The following is a 19,017-nucleotide window of genomic DNA, read 5'->3' as shown; positions in this document are numbered from 1 at the left end:
TCGAAATACTTGGGTTCTATTATCTCTGTCCCTTTCACACTGTCACAAAAAGAAACAGACAAAAAAAGTTAAAACGACATTCAACAGTATATTCACGGTTTATAATAGACCCCCGAAAAACTTCAGACCGCATTGTTCCAAACCACGTACGAGTATGAATTCTTAATAATTAATAAATAAAAATAAAGTTTAAGATTTCATAAAAACTGATAAAATACTATATTTTAGGTATTTTATTGTACAATTAAAATAACGAACTCAAAAAATACACAGATCATCACGCAAAATTAATTATTTTACTTTTAAGAATTTCTACCATAGTTGACAAATAGTACGTATCCGCAATTCGGACCGTATCTTACAAAGATTTTTTTTGTTGTCAAAGTTGGCGATTGAAGTGTCAGTTAATGTTTGTTATTTCTATATTATTTTACTGGAATTTATTATTACGTTTTGTTTTTGTGTTCCATTGCGGTAATTAAACTTAATTGTTTGTATATCTTAAGAAAACATGAGTGCAGGTATTAAGTGATGAAGAAGGATTACATTTTTCAAGTTGTCTAATAGGTATGTTCTCACTGCGCTGAGGTGAAAAATGTTGTGTACTACACGAGATCTCGTGCGCTTTTGAGTCCCTTACTACGCTCAAGATTCTAAATTAGATTCACTCGCTACGCTCGTGAATCTATTATAGAATCTTTCGCTTGCACGGGACTCAAAATAAGCACTCGAAGAAATATCAAACTTTGATCACTTGTTGTACAAATAACTATTCCTATCTGCAAGTAAATATCACTAGCTTCATATACTGAAAAGGACACGTTAAAACCGGTCAAGGGCGAATTTGTTTAACTCGCGCACCGAGGGTTCCGTACAAACTTTAAATTTTCTCATGTAACTATATAATCACGAAAGACTTGACCAGAAGTATACTAAGCGTAATTGTGTACAGTGCCATCCATTGGCAAATTGGCAAAAAGTACTGACGTTCACTGAACTAGCATGACAATTACGATAGTTTCCGAGAAAGTACGATGAAAAACAATTATGCACTACCTCTGTACTCTGGTCTTGAATATACAGCCCCTTGAAGATGTGAAAAAATCATACTTGTAAGTTAACGTGAAAAAAGATACCTACGGCCGTAACATACCGCAAAAAACGTGTATTTCGACACACTCAAGGGAATCAAAATTTATGGGGTATACTTCCTTTGACCTAGAACTATTCAATTTGACAAGTAATATCCCAACTAGCAAACTTAAGTCGTACAAGCATCGTACAAGCTTCACTCTTTAAACTGAAGTCGAAAAACAGTCGTATGAAAGATCTATCATTATCAAAAAGCCGTATAAAAGCGTTTTTTGGTACCTATTAAGTATTACCACCTGTAAAAATTGTGTCGCACGCATCATAAGTAAAAATATCGGTTTTTGGTATCTATAGTTATAGGGTTAACAATTTATAAGGGGTTATTTAATTTATGGAAGGAACCTAATTTCTTACATTAATTTAAAAATAATTTGGGAAAAAATATATTTCAATGAAACTAAAAATTCCTAATTCAAAAGGTTCTTGAACAAAATGTACTATTATAATGCTAGCAAAATTTGTATTATTTAATTAAGTACCTACAATACAATTTGCCAATTTGCTAATTTTGCAAAGGAAAGTCGACTTTTGCCATTCACAGGCTTAAAATTGCGGTAGGCAGGTAATGATTATACACTGTCTATGATAGCACAAGTTAGAGTGCATAAAACTCGTGGAATTACATCGGTTTTCTTTAAAACAAAATGTCTACTAGGTATCGTCCACACAACCAACAATTCAGTAGCCTTATGTAAACACATGAAGGCCCCAGAATGGTCACAGAATTTATGTTTGTTGTGCTGTTGGCGCTAATAATCACTGCCAAAAGTAGTGAGCGACTTACCGCTTCAAAGAGGTGTGTTTGGTGCCGTTGGAGAGCAGCTTGTGTTTGGGCTTGTCGTGCGCACCCGTGGGCGTGGAGGAGGACAAGGTGAGGTCGCTGGCGAACGAGCTGGTGGACGAGTCCTTGGAGATGGCGGTCTTGAGCGCGCGCCGCGCCGCCGCCTCGGGGCTGCCGGGCGCCGCCGCCAGCTCCAGCGCCAGCCGCGACTTGCCCGCCGGCGCCACTGGCGGCTTCTGCTCCACCGGCACCATATACGACAGCATCGCTGTCTCTCTAATTATCTCCTGACATTTCACGCGTTCCCCTTTAATAATCCATCTATCGAATTCATATCCTTATCAGTCTTAAGTATCACTTCACTCACTAGTTAAAAATCGATTTTTTACGTACCCTACTGAGATCTGAAACAAAGAAACCATTTTAGGGATATCAAAACATACCTAGAGCTTACAATTAATAGTTAACTGAGTTTTCGGTATAGAAATTTTAAATACATACTTAAAGTAATATTTCTCAGTATACTTATCAGAAGAGATTTTTACCCGTGAGTCTATTAAAGTTGCATTATCATCATGCATCTTTTTGCTTGAAATTGTGTATTGCCATCATACTCTATGTTTATTTTAACGTCACGTTTATCCGTAGAATAAAATCTTTGTACTAATCGACCTTAATTTACTTTATATGCAGCTTAGGTACATTTTCATGATATACGTAGGTAAGGTAGGCATTAGAGATGCCACGAATATTCGGCAACTATTCGGTATTCGGCCTATTCGGCCATTTTGCCGAATATTCGGTAACCGGCCGACCGGCAACAGATGTTCGGTATTCGGCCCAATAGTAAGCAACATTCGGCCGAATACCGAATATCTGTTGCACCTATCTAAAAAGAAAAAACCGGCCAAGTGCGAGTCGGACTCGCGCACGGAGGGTTCCGCACCATCAACAAAAAATAGAGCAAAACAAGCAAAAAAACGGTCACCCATCCAAATACTGACCCCGCCCGACGTTGCTTAACTTCGGTCAAAAATCACGTTTGTTGTATGGGAGCCCCACTTAAATCTTTATTTTATTCTGTTTTTAGTATTTGTTGTTATAGCGGCAACAGAAATACATCATCTGTGAAAATTTCAACTGTCTAGCTATCACGGTTCGTGAGATACAGCCTGGTGACAGACGGACGGACGGACGGACGGATGGACGGACGGACAGCGGAGTCTTATAGTAATAGGGTCCCGTTTTTACCCTTTGGGTACGGAACCCTAAAAATGCACATAAAAATAACCAAAAACTAAGTTTATTCTTTTTAAAATGTGTTGTTAGATAGTTGTTAAATACGAAGACCTTTTTATAAGCATTTGTTGATTAAAAACATTTTATTTTTATCATGGGTCTGATTTGTTTGACTCTAAACTACATTCATTAATTCTGTTCAATAAAAAATATATCTTAGCAAACGTTGTGCATTTCCATCGCCAACAAAGGCGATCAGTTTTCATAATAATTGTGACTCAAAATGTTCGCATGTCATGCCGAATATTCGGCGCTTCGGCCGAGAGCGAGGCCGAAAATTCGGTATTCGGCCAAAACCACTATTCGGGGCATCTCTAGTAGGCATCCTCAGATCAGACATATCATTTTTAATCGTAAGTCATTTTCGATAGAGATGACATCAGGGTGCCGTCTATTGGACATTACTATGTCAAGCATTAAAACTTGATAGGTACATCAGTCGCCATCAGATATACGTAGTATACGTAGTACCTATCGGACTGTACGTACCTACGTACGAACCTATAAGATTTTGTAAACACCTTGGCCGCTCCAATATACTCGTACCTATCTAATGGCGACTGTACATTAAAATCATTGGGAGCGCCCAGAAAACTGCTTTTCGTTTCACGAAAAGTAAAAAAAGAATATTCAGACGTATGCCGAAATCCGGGAATAAAACCCGACACTACCCAAATACCTACCTAAGTAGGTACTTATTGTATTCAAGTATAATTATGGCTTGATCATGATCATAAACAGAAAGCTTACAGTGTCGTATTAATGGAAATACTACGCAATATTCGACCAGACCAGATCACTCATCTTACAAAGTTGCAATCGCTGCAATTCAAACAGATATCATATACATAAGTACCTACCTAATTAGAAGGCGGTATGTGTAGTCGATTTCTACATATATCAGCTAGGTTAGTATGGTCAATCAATACCTCAATACGACGAAGAAGACCCATGTAAGATACAGGATACCAATTTATTGGTGGGACGTATTTTTGTATATGTACCTACGTAATTACGTCGCTCATAGTCAGAAAGGAAGAGAGTTTACTCTACACTCTACCAACCTTTTGTAAGTGGAGTATGTGTACAGTCACCTGCAATAATATGTTACACAACGAAGGCCGCAAAAACATGTGACACACTCTAATGGCTCTACAAATAAGATCGTGTGAGATATTTTTGCGTAACAGGAAGAGTACCTAACATATTATTCCAGGTGACTGTACTTACACACGTAAGAATTAAGAGCTTGTAGAATGTAGACGGTCTTCCCTTATAGATGGTCTTACCCATATGTCAAGATAGTATACCTACAACTTATTGATTGCTAAAATCACGGTTTCATATTGTAACACACGTGTTACATACTACATTATATGTAGCCATAATATGCTGACACCGGCATCGGTATAGGTATGCTACGCGTAAGCAACGTGCTTAGATAGTTATTGCTTACCTATTATTATTATCTCCGCCACGTGACCCAGTCCACGTGAACATTTCTTACTTATTGACTACTGTCTCCTGGTCAATCTGAAAAAGAAATAAAAGGACTTAAAAATATCTAGTAGACATAAGGTACTTAATATTTTGGTTTGCCTTTCTTATTCCTGTGTTAGCCGGTTTAGACTCGCGGCTCGCGGCTCGGCTCGCGGCGCGTCTCGTGGCTCGCCTCGAGCGCGTAAGCCCGTCGAGCTAATGATTACACTCTCGCCTCGTGGCTCGGCTTGTGGCTCGTCCCGTGGCTCGTAAGCTCGTCAAGCTAATATATTTTAAACACTAACAGCACGGCATAAGGTTTATAACCGAATGACAAGCCGAACGCGAGTGTGAACGCAAGCGCGCGTCCCGCGCGAGCCCCTTTGGCTCGTGCCCAAAAAACCGCTCCTCCACGCGAGCGCGAGCCACGAACCCACCGCTTGCATCTCGTGGCGCGGCTCGCGGCTCGGCTCGTGGCTCGCGCGAGAATGTAAACCGCTTATGTTATTCTCGATGTCGATTTGGCCGGCAAACTATTTCCGTGTCATGTGACATGACACGGATATCGTTTACCGGCCAAATCGACATCGAGAACCGCTGCCATTATATGGACAACGTTGTGACACACAAAGACACACGTTGTAAAGCACACAGAGACATTGGCCTTGCTTAATTAAAATGAGGATGTCTTTCAGACTAAGTATAGACACAAATTAAGAAGACTCGTTATCATATGTATTTTTGATAATGTTATGCTCAACCTCTGTGTGGGAATGACAATATAATAGCATTCCTGAGGCAAGGAAAGGTCAGTCGCCCGCAGTGAACTCACGCGCCGCCGTGCTCTGGACTGGACACGCTCATGATTGGCAACAAATAATTATAAGTTCACATTCATTTCCTACTGGCTAGAGCTTCTATATCGCCGTGTAAATAGGTAAATATAGCGGCCTTATTCCGTGCCTTGCAGCATTCGACGTATCAACATATCGAAAACGTATTGGTTGCCCGTGTGTGCGCGACGTACGGGCATTTCATTCAATTTGTATCTATTTATTATATTGGCATTATGGCCATTTATGGGCATTATGGCGTTCTGTTTGCGCGTCAGAGGTCATATGTCATAAAAATCGTTTTTTTCGCGGATATCAAGGTTTGCATAGCTCCAATGTTATTTACTTATACCTATAGGTACCTACCTATACATCTGAGGGTTTTCAGAAAAAATGGTACCATTTACTTTTTTCGAAATACCATCAACTTTTGGGTTATTTAGACTCAGAATCACGAGTACTGTTGAATGACGCAAAGAAAAAAAGTGCCCCAGTTCTTAATACAAATTTTAGGAGGCAGTTTTGTAAAAGAAACAGTTAAATTTGTACGGAACCCTCGGTGGGCGAGTCCACCCGCACCTGGCCGGTTTTTTTTAATAACTAATTGCTATTATATTACTAAAAATAATTCGTGCCCCAGGTAATGTACCGATGTGGTAAAATAGTGTACCTAATGAAATAAAAATATTATGATCGGTTAGTGCAACTCGGGACAAATTTTATTTAACCCTTTGAAGAATGACCCCGCGTGAATGACAATACGCGTTGGCCTCACCCAGTGGTCATCAAGCTAGCTAACATTCAGATGTTTTAGGTACTGGTGGAAATGATTCGGCGCGCCCACGGCGTGGGCTGGGCACAATTGTTGGACACCTAATCTTTATTTTGTTTGTCCAAATGACGTAGGCACGGCAGCGGCAAGGGCACATCGCTGCATCTGTATCAGTAGCTAGACTAGCTATAGCTATATATACTATAGTCAGTATATCTACCTGGTACGTACTATTAATATCCGATGATCGTGCATGAATCGGAAAGTGAACTATTTTACGCGCAGTGTGGCCATATCAATTGCCAACAGATTTCCTAGTCTATACTGAATTTAAGTCACGTTAGATATACCTAAGGTTTATTTATATTTTATTTGGCTTCAGCAGTCGAATGATGTTTTATCCTAGGTAGGTAATGACAATCGTGACGACTTGTAGGCCGCTCAAGCTCGCAGCAAGCAAGACTAAATAAAGGCCTAAGCCATAGGGTACTTACATAAGATACATTTCATCCACTTAGGACGTAACTACCTGGACCCTAGGTCTTATAGTTTCTGACATACTTAATTCGGTATCGTCTTGGGTCGTCCCATTCGTTATTCGTCAAGTTCTTAAATTTGTCCTATTTTGCTTTCGTCACCCATGTAGATTCGTCACAATCGTCGGTGGCTTTCAATGTAGAATGAGTGACGAAAGCAGAATAGAACTAATTTAAGAACTTGACGAAAAACGAATGGGACGACCCAAGACGATACCTTTTAGTCTTTGGCAGTCTCTTTTGTATTAGATCTTAATTCAGATCATTCTGAACTATTTTTCTTGCTCACTTTGTATTGGCCTGTAGGTAAGTATGTACAATATATACAGTGGATTTCAAGTGCCACGTCACATCTATCATTCTGTCGAGGCAAACTGGCCCAGTCTGGCGGATAGCGGCATCATTCATTCATTAGTACCGTCAAAATGATCCAAAAGTTCTTTATAGGAACATTAATTAACTATTAATACGTTTTTAATCATAACTGATATTCAAATCAATACAACGTAGGACTAGGTAAAGTGTCATTCACTAGAACTTGCGAACTATGTAAACAAAACTTACTAGTAATTTGACATTCAGTGTCAATTTTAGTATGGCGGTTTGTTTACATAGTTAGCAATTTCTATTGAATGACATTTTAGCCAAACTTTGGCTTGCCTTAGTTCCTTCATGAAGTCGACTCGAAGACTCATAGTCCCTGGTGCAGACTTAATTATACGGCAAATGATGATAATGGAATTTCCTTTTGCAGAGTTGCTCCTTTTGACTCACAGATTGATTTAGGAAGGGGAGCCAATCGAATTTTAGATGCAAAATTTTGACTTCAGGGGGGGTGCCCCCCGAAATTTGTAAAAAATAAAGTTTTGCTATTTGGTCAAGTTTGGTATCATTTTCGTGTAACTCAAGGATGCTAAATTCATTACTGATATTTAATTTATATGGTTTCATATTAGCCGATTACAAAAAAAAGTAATTGCGACGTTTTTTAGGAAATTCAACCCCTAAGGGGGTTAAAAAGGGGATGAAACTGTCTTGGGGTGCACATTTTATTTTAAGCTAGGACCTTGAAACTTCGCAAAAAGGTATTAAATTAAACAACAAGAAAACAAATTCGAGCGTTTTTAAAAATTCATCCCCCGAGGTGGTGAAAAAGGGGTTGAAAGTTTGTACGGAGATCAAATATTTTTGAGAATGCGGGACTTCAATCGTTGTATAAAGGCATATTATTAGAATACAAGAAAAGTAATTTCAGCGTTTTTAATAATTCATCCCCTATAAGGGTCCAAAAGGGGTTGAAAGATGGAATCAATTACAAATTCTTTGAAACTTCTTATAAACGCGTAACATAAAATAAAAAAATAACATTAATTGAACATTATTAAAAATTCAACCCCTAAGGGGGTTAAAAAGGAAAGTTTGTCTTGGGGTTCATATTTTATTGTAAGCTAGGAACTTGAAACTTCGTAAAAAGGTATTATAATAAAAGAGAAGAAAACTAATTTCAGCGTTTCATTTAATTCATCCCCTAAAAGGGTTCAAATAGGGTTGAAAGTTTGTATGAAGTAGGTACAAATTTTATTTTAAGCGAGAAACTTGAAACTTCGTATAAAAAGGTATTTTATTAAAAGAGAAGAAAACTAATTTCAGCGGTTTTTAAAATTCATCCCTCAAGATGGTGAAAAAGGTGTTGAAAGTTTGTATGGAGATCAAACATTTTTTGTGAGTGCAGAGCTTGAATCTTTGTAAGTATAAAGGCATATTATTAGAATACAAGAAGGCTTTATTTAAGCGATTTGATAATTTATCCCTAAAGGTGGTGAAAAAGGGTTGAAAGTTTACATCGGAAGCGAAATTTATTTTTAAATAGGTATAGATAGTGGAATTAAAAATCTTCTAAAGGGGTGGAGAGGGATTCTATCGAGAACATTATTTTTCAGTAAGGCTGGTTAGGGGCTTGAAATTTCATTCGTTATTAGGGCACGGGCATGGTAAATAAAGAAGAAGAAGAAGACTGCTCTCTTTTGCTGTATAATCCTCTATGCTCATGTAGAATATATTACCACCAACATACAAATCCACGCGAATGAAGTCGCGGGCAACAGCTAGTATACCATAAATCTTAAATTGGAGACTGGGCCAATTTAATTTCTAATCAAATCGGTCGATTTGATCATCCCGTCTGGACACCGCTACAGAGTTTAAACAACGCTCCAGATATTATTGCTTCATATAAATGGCAACACTCTTCAAGTGTTCACCCGCTCGAGTTCGTCGCTGGGTCGCTCAGGTCACTCTGGGTACTTACAGTTAAATACTGTCATAGAGCCGCAAACCCATTCTATTATGCACACTGCTATGTTGATGCTATGCTATTTAGGTAACTATAGCGAAGTACGCAGGTAAGTTGATTTTGAATCGTCTATCGTGTCAATCCTTTTTATTTCAAATAACTCTTGTCCGGAATCGAAATCGGCCTTTTTTATACCTGTGCCCAATTCTAATTTTGCATGGTACCTAATCTACAAACTAAATACAGTTGAGAAATTTGGACCATTTTAGATACATAGTTATTCAACGAGACTATTTTATTACCTAATAGTCTGTTTTTTTAGTACTAAGTACTACGCCATAATTTTTTTATGCATGAAATAAATAAGCGTTCCATACCGTTCTATGGGCAATAAATACTTAATAGTTTTAATTTGAATTCTGTACAACTGTACTTTTTTGACATTCATAAATGCATTATGTTAATGCCTAAATTAAAAAATAAAGAAATTGAATTGAAATTGAATTAAATTGAATTGAAAAAACACAGACTATGTAATAGCCTGCGTTTCATTTTTTGGGACAGAGACAGAATACAAGACCAGAAAAAAATTTGCCTACTCCTAAGTTCACTATTCACTATAGGTACAGATTTAAGTAGGTATATAGCATTATTGACTGGACGTCGGTTATCTGAGGGATGGTTATCTAAGTTCAGATTTATTTGGTTGCATCATATTATTTATATTCTACGTCCCACAGCGAGCTACAAGCTACAATTTAAACCAACTGAAAAATCTAAGACTTACAAATACACTCCGAGTGACCCGTGACCCGTTGTAAAAACAGTGAGCAAAATGCGATTCTGCTCACTGAGTGAGACAAAATGATATTCAAGAGATCTTTATATTTGAATGTATAATTTCAACGTGCGGGGCAAAGAGTAATAGTATAATGTCGGGGCCTATTAATACAAGTTCCAAATATCTACCTACTTGGACTCTATTCGCAAAGCACCTTTCACGTAATTAGCAAAAAGAAAAAAGATAAAAAGTTCAAACATCATGCAACGGTATATTTGATCCGACTGTTTATAATAGACCCCGAAAAAAAAAATGAATGAATTCCATTCATAAAGTGGCCATACAGTTTTGCACCTAGTAATTGAAAGTAATGTAATAGGTAACAAATAATAAGCTCCCTAATTATAAGGCCCCATTTGACTAGGAAATGTGAGAGATGACTTCGCTATCCTATTTTACTGATCCAACTTTTCAATTTCAGTTTTTTAAGACAGTAGACTACAAAGCAACCTGTCCAATTGAGAAATTAAATAGGTAAGTAGGTACCTAACTATGACAGTATCAGCCGTTAAATCTCCAAATTATCAGATATAGCAAGAGTGCCATGCTGTTGTGATACCGTCACCTTCTGTCACTTTCTCGAGTGAAATTGGATTACAGGACCGTTATATCCATTGTTAATTGTCTGGTTGATCAAGCGCATTTAACTCGAGCGAACCAATAAGTAACTGACTTTACGTGCCTATGCCGAAAATTTAAAGGGCCTTATTTTATTATGTATCCTAAGTAGGTAGGTACTATAAAACATTGTACGATAGAGTCATGCGAAAATAGAAGAGCCGTAAAATGTATAATTTCCCAAGTTCCCATCATGGATATAGAATAAGTGGTTCCCATATAGGTAATATGATGAGATTTCCACGACTCTTCTCTTTCCGAACAGACTCTACCTATCTTACAGTGCGCAATTGAAGTTCATCAGATCACACAAGCTTTTAGGTATTTTATGGGCAGTCCGCAGTCCGCTTTCTTTAAATAATAGAATATGGGGAACAAAAGAAACTGTCAGGCATGTAACTAACGTGCTTCTAATCAAATATGTTATATCAGAAGGCTCAATATTTATGAATAGCGGCTTCCATATTTAGATAAGTAACAAAAAAATACACGTGTCTCAAAATGGCCTTCGCACAACTCCTTTCATCGATCAGTTTCCGGTATCGCTATCGCCATGCCTGCATCGACACGGGACGGTCCGCGGCCCCGCAGCGCAGGACGTCCTACATTTAAGTACAGTCTGTCTGGATCTGGACACCGCGGCCAAAGAAAATTCACACATCCTGCCATCACTCTGACCTAGAAATCGTTACGACATGACCTCACCTAATGAGACCGCTAAAAATAGATCACACCACGTATCACGTAAATGTGCGGATTCAATGCCGTAAGTTTCCAATAGAAATGGTTCACGTAATGTCGTCGATCTCGCGATTCAATCTCGTGTTAATTTATCGCTTCGAAAATCGCCATGGCCGGCCGTGTCGTGACGTGACCTTTGCAGTTTTTTCATACCTACCTAAATTCGTTACCACCACTTTGAAGAAATTGTTGCTGCGCTGCTTTTCGTTAGTGATTATTAATTAGCCTGTTTTTTGTCTTAATATCAATAACTATTAGTGAGTAAGTACCTTCAGCGTAAAATTAAAATGAACTAGTTAAGTAATACCGTGAAACCGTTTAACTTGTCCTGAAGGGTTAATATAATATCGTCATCCATTGAACTTCTATCAAGAGTAAAATAATATTGTGTCTTGGTAACAGAGGTATTTTTAACATTTTTACCTATCCATTTCCTATGTCCTATTTGGGAAATTGTTTTTAATTGACACTCAATTTACAATTAAGTCCTTGCAATGCAAACCTACAAGGGAAAAAATTAAAAAAATACTAATATGTTCCTACGTAGGTAACCGGCAAGTGGGATGAAATGGGACACGAGGGCTGCTTAACATTAGACAGCAATTTTAAATTCTCACTACGAGAATGAACTAGTGTAACTATGTGTTTTGAAAGATCGACCCTATTTATAACTGCGGGCCTACCGCGAAAAAAGAAAATCGCGTCATCTGCCTCTTTATACTTATAGCTGTATTACGGTATTCGCGGTAGCGCCTCTGGTGGTTCAAGATATGTATAAAGATTGTAAACAATCGCTACTAGCCGCATTAATATCATTGGGGTATTTCCCTTGTCTGATGTTATCCCTTAGCGCCCGATATACCCCATTTGAGGATACGTTTTTGGTATGAACTATGAAGTCAGTTACCCACTCAGAATAGTTCGTATGCTGTCACGGCCACATCTCAAAATGTATGATTATTGGAGATTAGATCTTAATAAAGAATAATAAATTTAAGTATCCTTTGAAAATGTTGGTGCCCAAGTGGCGGTACGTATAGCAGGCAGCATGAGAGTTGTCCGGGTTGTACGCTCGGAGTTCCAGACCGATACGCACTTGTCGATATTTGTTGTTGTTCGATTTTCATACCTACAAAATGGTTCGGTTATGATGATGATTTGAATATTAACTGTTTACGATTTGTAGCGTAAAATTATAGGTTTGAATTTGTTATTTTATTACGTACCAATTAGTTTGTTGGTGACGCTACGCCTATTGTACAGAGTGTGTTGGTGTTCAGAGAATAGGTTGATTTCGTATCTAGGCAGAGAAGCACACAGTAAGCTGCATTTCCGTTGGAATGCACCAGCGGTTCACCTGCGCGCTGCGGCTGCCGGCGCTGCGCCCTGCGTCGGCTCACTCTCACACCAAACAACACAAATGTATCAATTATACATTTTCAATAAGCTCACCTTTCTTGCCTCCGTCATTGCTTGTATTCTGTTTTTGCGTCTAATGTACCTTATGTACCTAGCTTAAGATAGGTAAGCAAGTAGGTATAACTACCTACCATGTCGTCATGATGTTTCGCTCGTGAAAAATAGACACAAATAGATAGGAAAAAATACCTACGTAGGTAAAGAGCATATACATACGTGACTGAACTTCGGCAGGCGGTTGTTTGGAGTTGCATGCAACCTTAGCGCATTCAGGACCGGCAGTCCAGATCACTCGCTGTTAGACAATCGTACCGAAAACAAGGAGCGAATGGATGCGGCCGGCTGTTTATAAACATTGGATAGTCCAACGGGACGGAATGCGATCAATACCACGTCGAGCGTACTCCGAGCGGCCGGGGCCTCGTCGGCCCCAACCTCACCTGCTGCGCGAATGGTAAACGTATGCACTCTCGCGGGGCAGCAGTAGGAAGGCGGCGAGTGCAACAAGGCGCGCGGAGCGAACGGGGGTGATGCGCACGAACGTATGAAGCGGACGGCTGGCGGCTGCCGTGTGCGCGCAGCCCTACTCGTTACGTCACGCGCTTTGACAGCTGGCGCATCAGGCGGAGACGCGGGCGGCGGCCGCGCCGCGGCGCCACCGGCGGTCGAGTCGCGATCAATATCGCGCACGGCGAGAGCACGCGGACGCGCGGCGGAGGCGGGCCGCGGGCGCCCGCTGCCAGCCGGCGGTCGCCCTCTGCTCGACCCACGCCACGACAACAACAATAAATACCCGTACCACAAACCCAATAGTTATTTGTACAACAAGAGATCAAAGTTTGATATTTCTTCGAGTGCTTATTTTGAGTCCCATGCAAGCGAAAGATTCTACACTAGATTCACGAGCGTAGCGAGTGAATCTAATTTAGAATCTTGAGCGTAGTAAGGGACTCAAAAGCGCACGAGATGTAAATAACTTTGATCTCGTGTAGTTCACAAAACTTTTCACCTCAGCAGTGAGAACATATTAGAGAAACCGAAAATATATTCCTTCTTCATCACTTACCTCTATTCACTCATGTTTTCTTAAGATATACCAACAATTAAGTTTTCACCTCAGCAGCTCGAACCCTACTTTGCTACTTTAAAACAGTGAGCAAAATCGCATTTTGCTCACTGAGTGAGCAAAATCGCAATTTGCTCATTTTGTCTCACTCAGTGAGCAAAATGCGATTTTGCTCACTGTTTTTAAGTAGCAAAATACCCTTGTTCGAGCTGCTGAGGTGAAAAATATATTCCTACTAGGTATAATCTTATATACTTCGCATGGGTTAACATATATTATACACCTAATCCTTCGTCAAGAATCTCTTTATAGATAGGTGAAAACCGCATGAAAATCTTTTTTTGAGTTAAATCAGTAATTTATTGCTTTCATAGGACATACGCTGCGGGGCACTTTGTTTTTAACAGACTTCAAAAAAAGCGGCCAAGTGCGAGTCGGACTCGCCCATGAAGGGTTCCGTATTTAGGCGATTTATGACGTATTAAAAAAAGCCACTTACTAGATCTCGTTCAAACCAATTTTCGGTGGAAGTTTACATGGTAATGTACATCATATATTTTTTTTAGTTTTATCATTCTCTTATTTTAGAAGTTACAGGGGGGGGGGGACACACATTTTACCACTTTGGAAGTGTCTCTCGCGCAAACTATTCAGTTTAGAAAAAAATGACATTAGAAACCTCAATATCATTTTTGAAGACCTATCCATAGATACCCCACACGTATGGGTTTGATGAAAAAAAATTTTTTGAGTTTCAGTTCGAAGTATGGGGAACCCCAAAATTTATTGTTTTTTTTCTATTTTTGTGTGAAAATCTTAATGCGGTTCACAGAATACATCTACTTACCAAGTTTCAACAGTATAGTTCTTATAGTTTCGGAGAAAAGTGGCTGTGACATACGGACGGACAGACAGACGGACAGACGGACAGACGGACAGACGGACAGACGGACAGACGGACAGACAGACAGACAGACATGACGAATCTATAAGGGTTCCGTTTTTTGCCATTTGGCTACGGAACCCTAAAAAGGAGGAGGTTATCAATTCGACCGTTTTTGTATGTATGTAGAGCTCCGTCATTAGGGTTGTTAAAACTCATTTCTGATGATAAATAAGGAAAAGGCAGGCATAAATACATATATAGCGATTTTAATATTTTTCACCTCAGCAGCTCGAACAAGGGTACTTTGCTACTTAAAAACAGTGAGCAAAATTCGATTTTGCTCACTGTTTTAAAGTAGCAAAGTACCCTTGTTCGAGATGCTGAGGTGACAATTTTATTGTTGGCATATCTTAAGAAAAAAGTGATGAAGAAGGAATACATTTTTCGGGTTCTCTAATATGTTCTCACTGCTGAGGTGAAAAGTTTTGTGAACTACACGAGATCAAAGTTATTTACATCTCGTGCGCTTTTGAGTCCCTTACTACGCTCAAGATTCTAAATTAGATTCACTAGCTACGCTCGTGAATCTATTATAGAATCTTTCGCTTGCACGGGACTCAAAATAAGCACTCGAAGAAATATCAAACTTTGATCTCTTGTTGTACAAATAACTATTATCATCAACAAACCAAGCATTTTAAAATTTTCATCCAAAACAGTGACATTTGATGAAGTGGAACGCTGAACCAGAGGCCGATTGCATAACTACTTGTAACTAATAATATTAGCGGAAGTCTCTTTTCCATTCCTTTGATTAGAAAGAGACTTTCACTAATATTATTAGTTACAAGTTGTTATGTAATCGGCCCCAGAAAGGGACTTTAACAACGCATAATATTTCACTTTTGGCGATTTGCCCTCTTTGTTATGTTTGCAATGATAAGTATACGTTCTGAAGGAACATGTGTGTTAAGGTCTAGTTCTGGTGATAGGTTCCATACCATGAGGTCCAAGGTCCAACTCCTCAAACCTTGATGGTTTCAGACCTTGTAACTTGGAACGCAGTAACGCACCCAAAGCGCAACATGTTAGTGACAAGGAAATAACAGTTTGGCCAGACAGGAACGAGTCTTGCAGGATTATGCATCACTAGTAAAAAAAAACAAACAATGGACAAATAAAATTAAATTAAACAAAACTGACATCACAAACGATAAAATAAAATGTCATCCCTTATTACTAGCTACTCTACCTGTAGGTACCAGTACTCTACCCTTCATAACTCTATAATACTCGTAGAATGGAATGGACAGTTACCACGTTTTTTGGCATGGGGTTATCTATCTATGTAATACTTACGGCGTTATTCATAAACGACTAGCGTAGCGACTGCTAACTTAATCAGTTGCTGATCGTCGTTTGTCCCTATTTGTCGTTATGCCATAAAGAGGGACAATCAGTTGATTAACTTAGCAGACGTTTATGAATAACCTCGGTACTACTTATTTATATTTAAGTACACTTAATATTTTATTCGTTAGGAAAAGTAATAAGTAATTAGTGTGTATTAAACTCTGTTAAAACGGACTGCAACTACCTTTCACTTGACTCATAACGTGGGTTCTCGTGTGCACGTGTGCGTGTTCTTCGGATCATATAACATATCCGTCCAGGTTGACTGCATCCGGCTCCGGCGGGTTCCAAAGGCATCTTAACTGGGTGACTGGATTATTAATCCATTTTAAGTAATAAAAATATGTATTTGGGGTGAGTGTCAGCAAGGCGGGTGGACCTACTGGACCTCCATGAATATTAATGAAATATTTATAAACATTGTACCTACTTTTCCTCAGTTTACCCTAGAAATCAGGCAAATTGCAAGAATTCGCCGTTTACAATTTGCACGCTTGGAACGATTGTTCCGTCTACGCTACGAAATATCGATACGGACATAGTGCCAAATATATGTATTAGGTACTATAACACTTCCTTAAAATATTGGCTATAAGGTCGGGTATAAGTACATATTTTTGGTAGTTTGTCCGTATCGATATTTTAGACGTGACTGTACCTCTCCCTAGAATGAGTCCACCCGCCGACCTGACGCCATAAATGTAATATCCAGGTCATCGAATGACCTATACAATCTTGGATTATTCTAACAAAAAACCCTCTGTCCAGTAGGATCCACTATCTCGATCCACCAGTGGATTGAATAGCACGCTGAAGTTCACTGTGATCCACCATTTAGCTCGGTGGATCCTGTGATACTTGCATCTCTTAATATGCTCTACCAGTGGATTGAACAGAATTCAAGGAGTTTGGTCAGATCCACTCAAGGCTCGGAACCGGTTTTTTCTTTATACAAAAAATACCGGTATTATTACGTTCTTTTTTGTTCTTTTGCTTATTATTTCATTTTTAATGGGACAATCTAATAATACGAAGTTGTTACCTAAATACATGATTTAGTCCTACGTAAAGAGCATAAAATAATTAAGAATATTGGGCTATTTTGGGTTTTACAAAAAAACCGGTTCCGAGCCCTGTCCACTACTGATTTCAGTGGAATCATAATTTATAGCCTAGTACCATACTAAACATTCAACATGCAGTTTGAGCGTAGTGATGCATATAATTGCACCACGCATAAACTTTCATAAGTTTCTGTGGCGCATTAGTTCTAAGCTCTTTGTATATACTGGCTGGTATTCCGCGGCTGATTTTACCGCTACCTGATTTTACTGCAATTACGCGACGTAATTTCGGCATAATGTGTCATCAGTAATTCAAATACCATATAAAGGGGCCCGCTGATTACCAGTCCGCCTACGATATCGGCCTGTCAGTTGTTCGGAGCTGTCAACTTTTTGTTCTAACTGACAGGCCGATATCGTCCGGCGGACTGTTAATCAGTGGGCCCCTTTAGACTTAGATGTTTATGAATACCGCCATTAGTTATCATAACTAACCTAGATTCCAGTGGAGTCTAATATATATATATATAAATTATATCACAGGTTCCACTGAAATCAGTGGTGGATCTGACCAAACTCCCTGAATGCTGTTCGATCCACTGGTGGAGCATATATTAACCTATTGGACGCCAATGACCGATATATCCGCACCGTAGGTTCAACATCAAGAGCGCGGCGCGCTCTTTCTTTCTTCCGTGGATTAATCGGTCACAGACCACAGAGCAACATCGCCCTACGTGTATATACATAAAGTTCAACTTCAGTTTTGACACTTTAATGATGTGGCGTCCGAGTGACAGCTTTTGTGTTTGACACGGCGTGGAAAAGTTAAGAGATGCAAGTATCACAGGATCCACCGAGCCAAATGGTGGATCACAGTGAACTTCGCGTGCTATTCAATCCACTGGTTGATCGAGATAGTGGATCCTACTGGACAGAGGGACAAAAATGTATCGGTACCTATACCTACTTATTACGCTATTACATGGCTACTACCTTTTAGCAAAGAAAATTGTATATGTGAATTACTCAATTAGGTACTCCGTATTATACTCAGTACTATCTATTCTCTTTGCCTTTTAGTGTATTGTACTGTATCTTGCATTCTAAAAGTATGTAGGTACAAGTACCTACATAGTTACTATTATGTAAATTTATGTACCTATTAGCTTTTATAAAAATACCGAGTTACAACACGAAACAAACACGAAAGAAAACAATGGCTTTCATTATTATTATTATTTATTAACTCATAATATAGTTACTTTGAACTTTCAAGCAAAGAAACAGATGGGACAAGCGCAATGTAGATACATCCGAATATAAGATGAGGAAAATGAAGTCCGCTTTACAAAATACTGCTAAGCTCATTTCTATAAGTACCTATGCAATTACGATTGCATAATTCCACTGAAGCGGTTTATAACCACACATGATATGTTAGTTAGAGATGTACATAGTTTTCATTTCAACAATCCAGTAAAAACATGTTTTTAGATTGTTATAACATTTTATATAATCCCTATCGAATCAAAGGAAACGTGACAAAACTCAGTGTTAAATAGCGTCCCAGAGAAGGGTTAGTCCACCTAGTTATACTACTAGTTATACGATATAACAAAATGAACAAATAAAATCCTAATAGTTATACTGAGCAGTATGACTAAACGGATTTGATTATTTTGGTTCGGGTACGTCCATTTAGTTATATTGTTAAATAAACTCAATTAATTTTTTTGGATATTTTACGTTTTCACACATTTTACTTCATTTAAAATAACAACGTCAAGTCAATCTATTGATACAGATATATATATCAAGATA

General features: G+C 38.8%; 1 protein-coding gene across 1 annotated transcript in view; it reads right to left on the bottom strand.

Moving 5' to 3' along the window:
* LOC134661181 (uncharacterized) overlaps positions 1 to 2,337 on the bottom strand; it is a 30,725-nt gene extending 28,388 nt beyond the window's left edge. The window contains exon 1 of the mRNA XM_063517144.1: positions 1,937 to 2,337. Within this exon, the coding sequence (XP_063373214.1) occupies positions 1,937 to 2,199 (263 nt within the window). The 5' untranslated portion in view covers positions 2,200 to 2,337. The remainder of the gene's footprint in view (positions 1 to 1,936) is intronic.
* Positions 2,338 to 19,017: the final 16,680 nt, after the last annotated feature.

The sequence above is a fragment of the Cydia amplana genome, chromosome Z (genome assembly GCF_948474715.1).
Source record: "Cydia amplana chromosome Z, ilCydAmpl1.1, whole genome shotgun sequence".
Taxonomy (NCBI): domain Eukaryota; kingdom Metazoa; phylum Arthropoda; class Insecta; order Lepidoptera; family Tortricidae; genus Cydia; species Cydia amplana.
The sequence above is the reverse complement of the archived record's forward strand: the minus strand, read 5'-3'. Positions and strand labels throughout refer to the sequence as shown.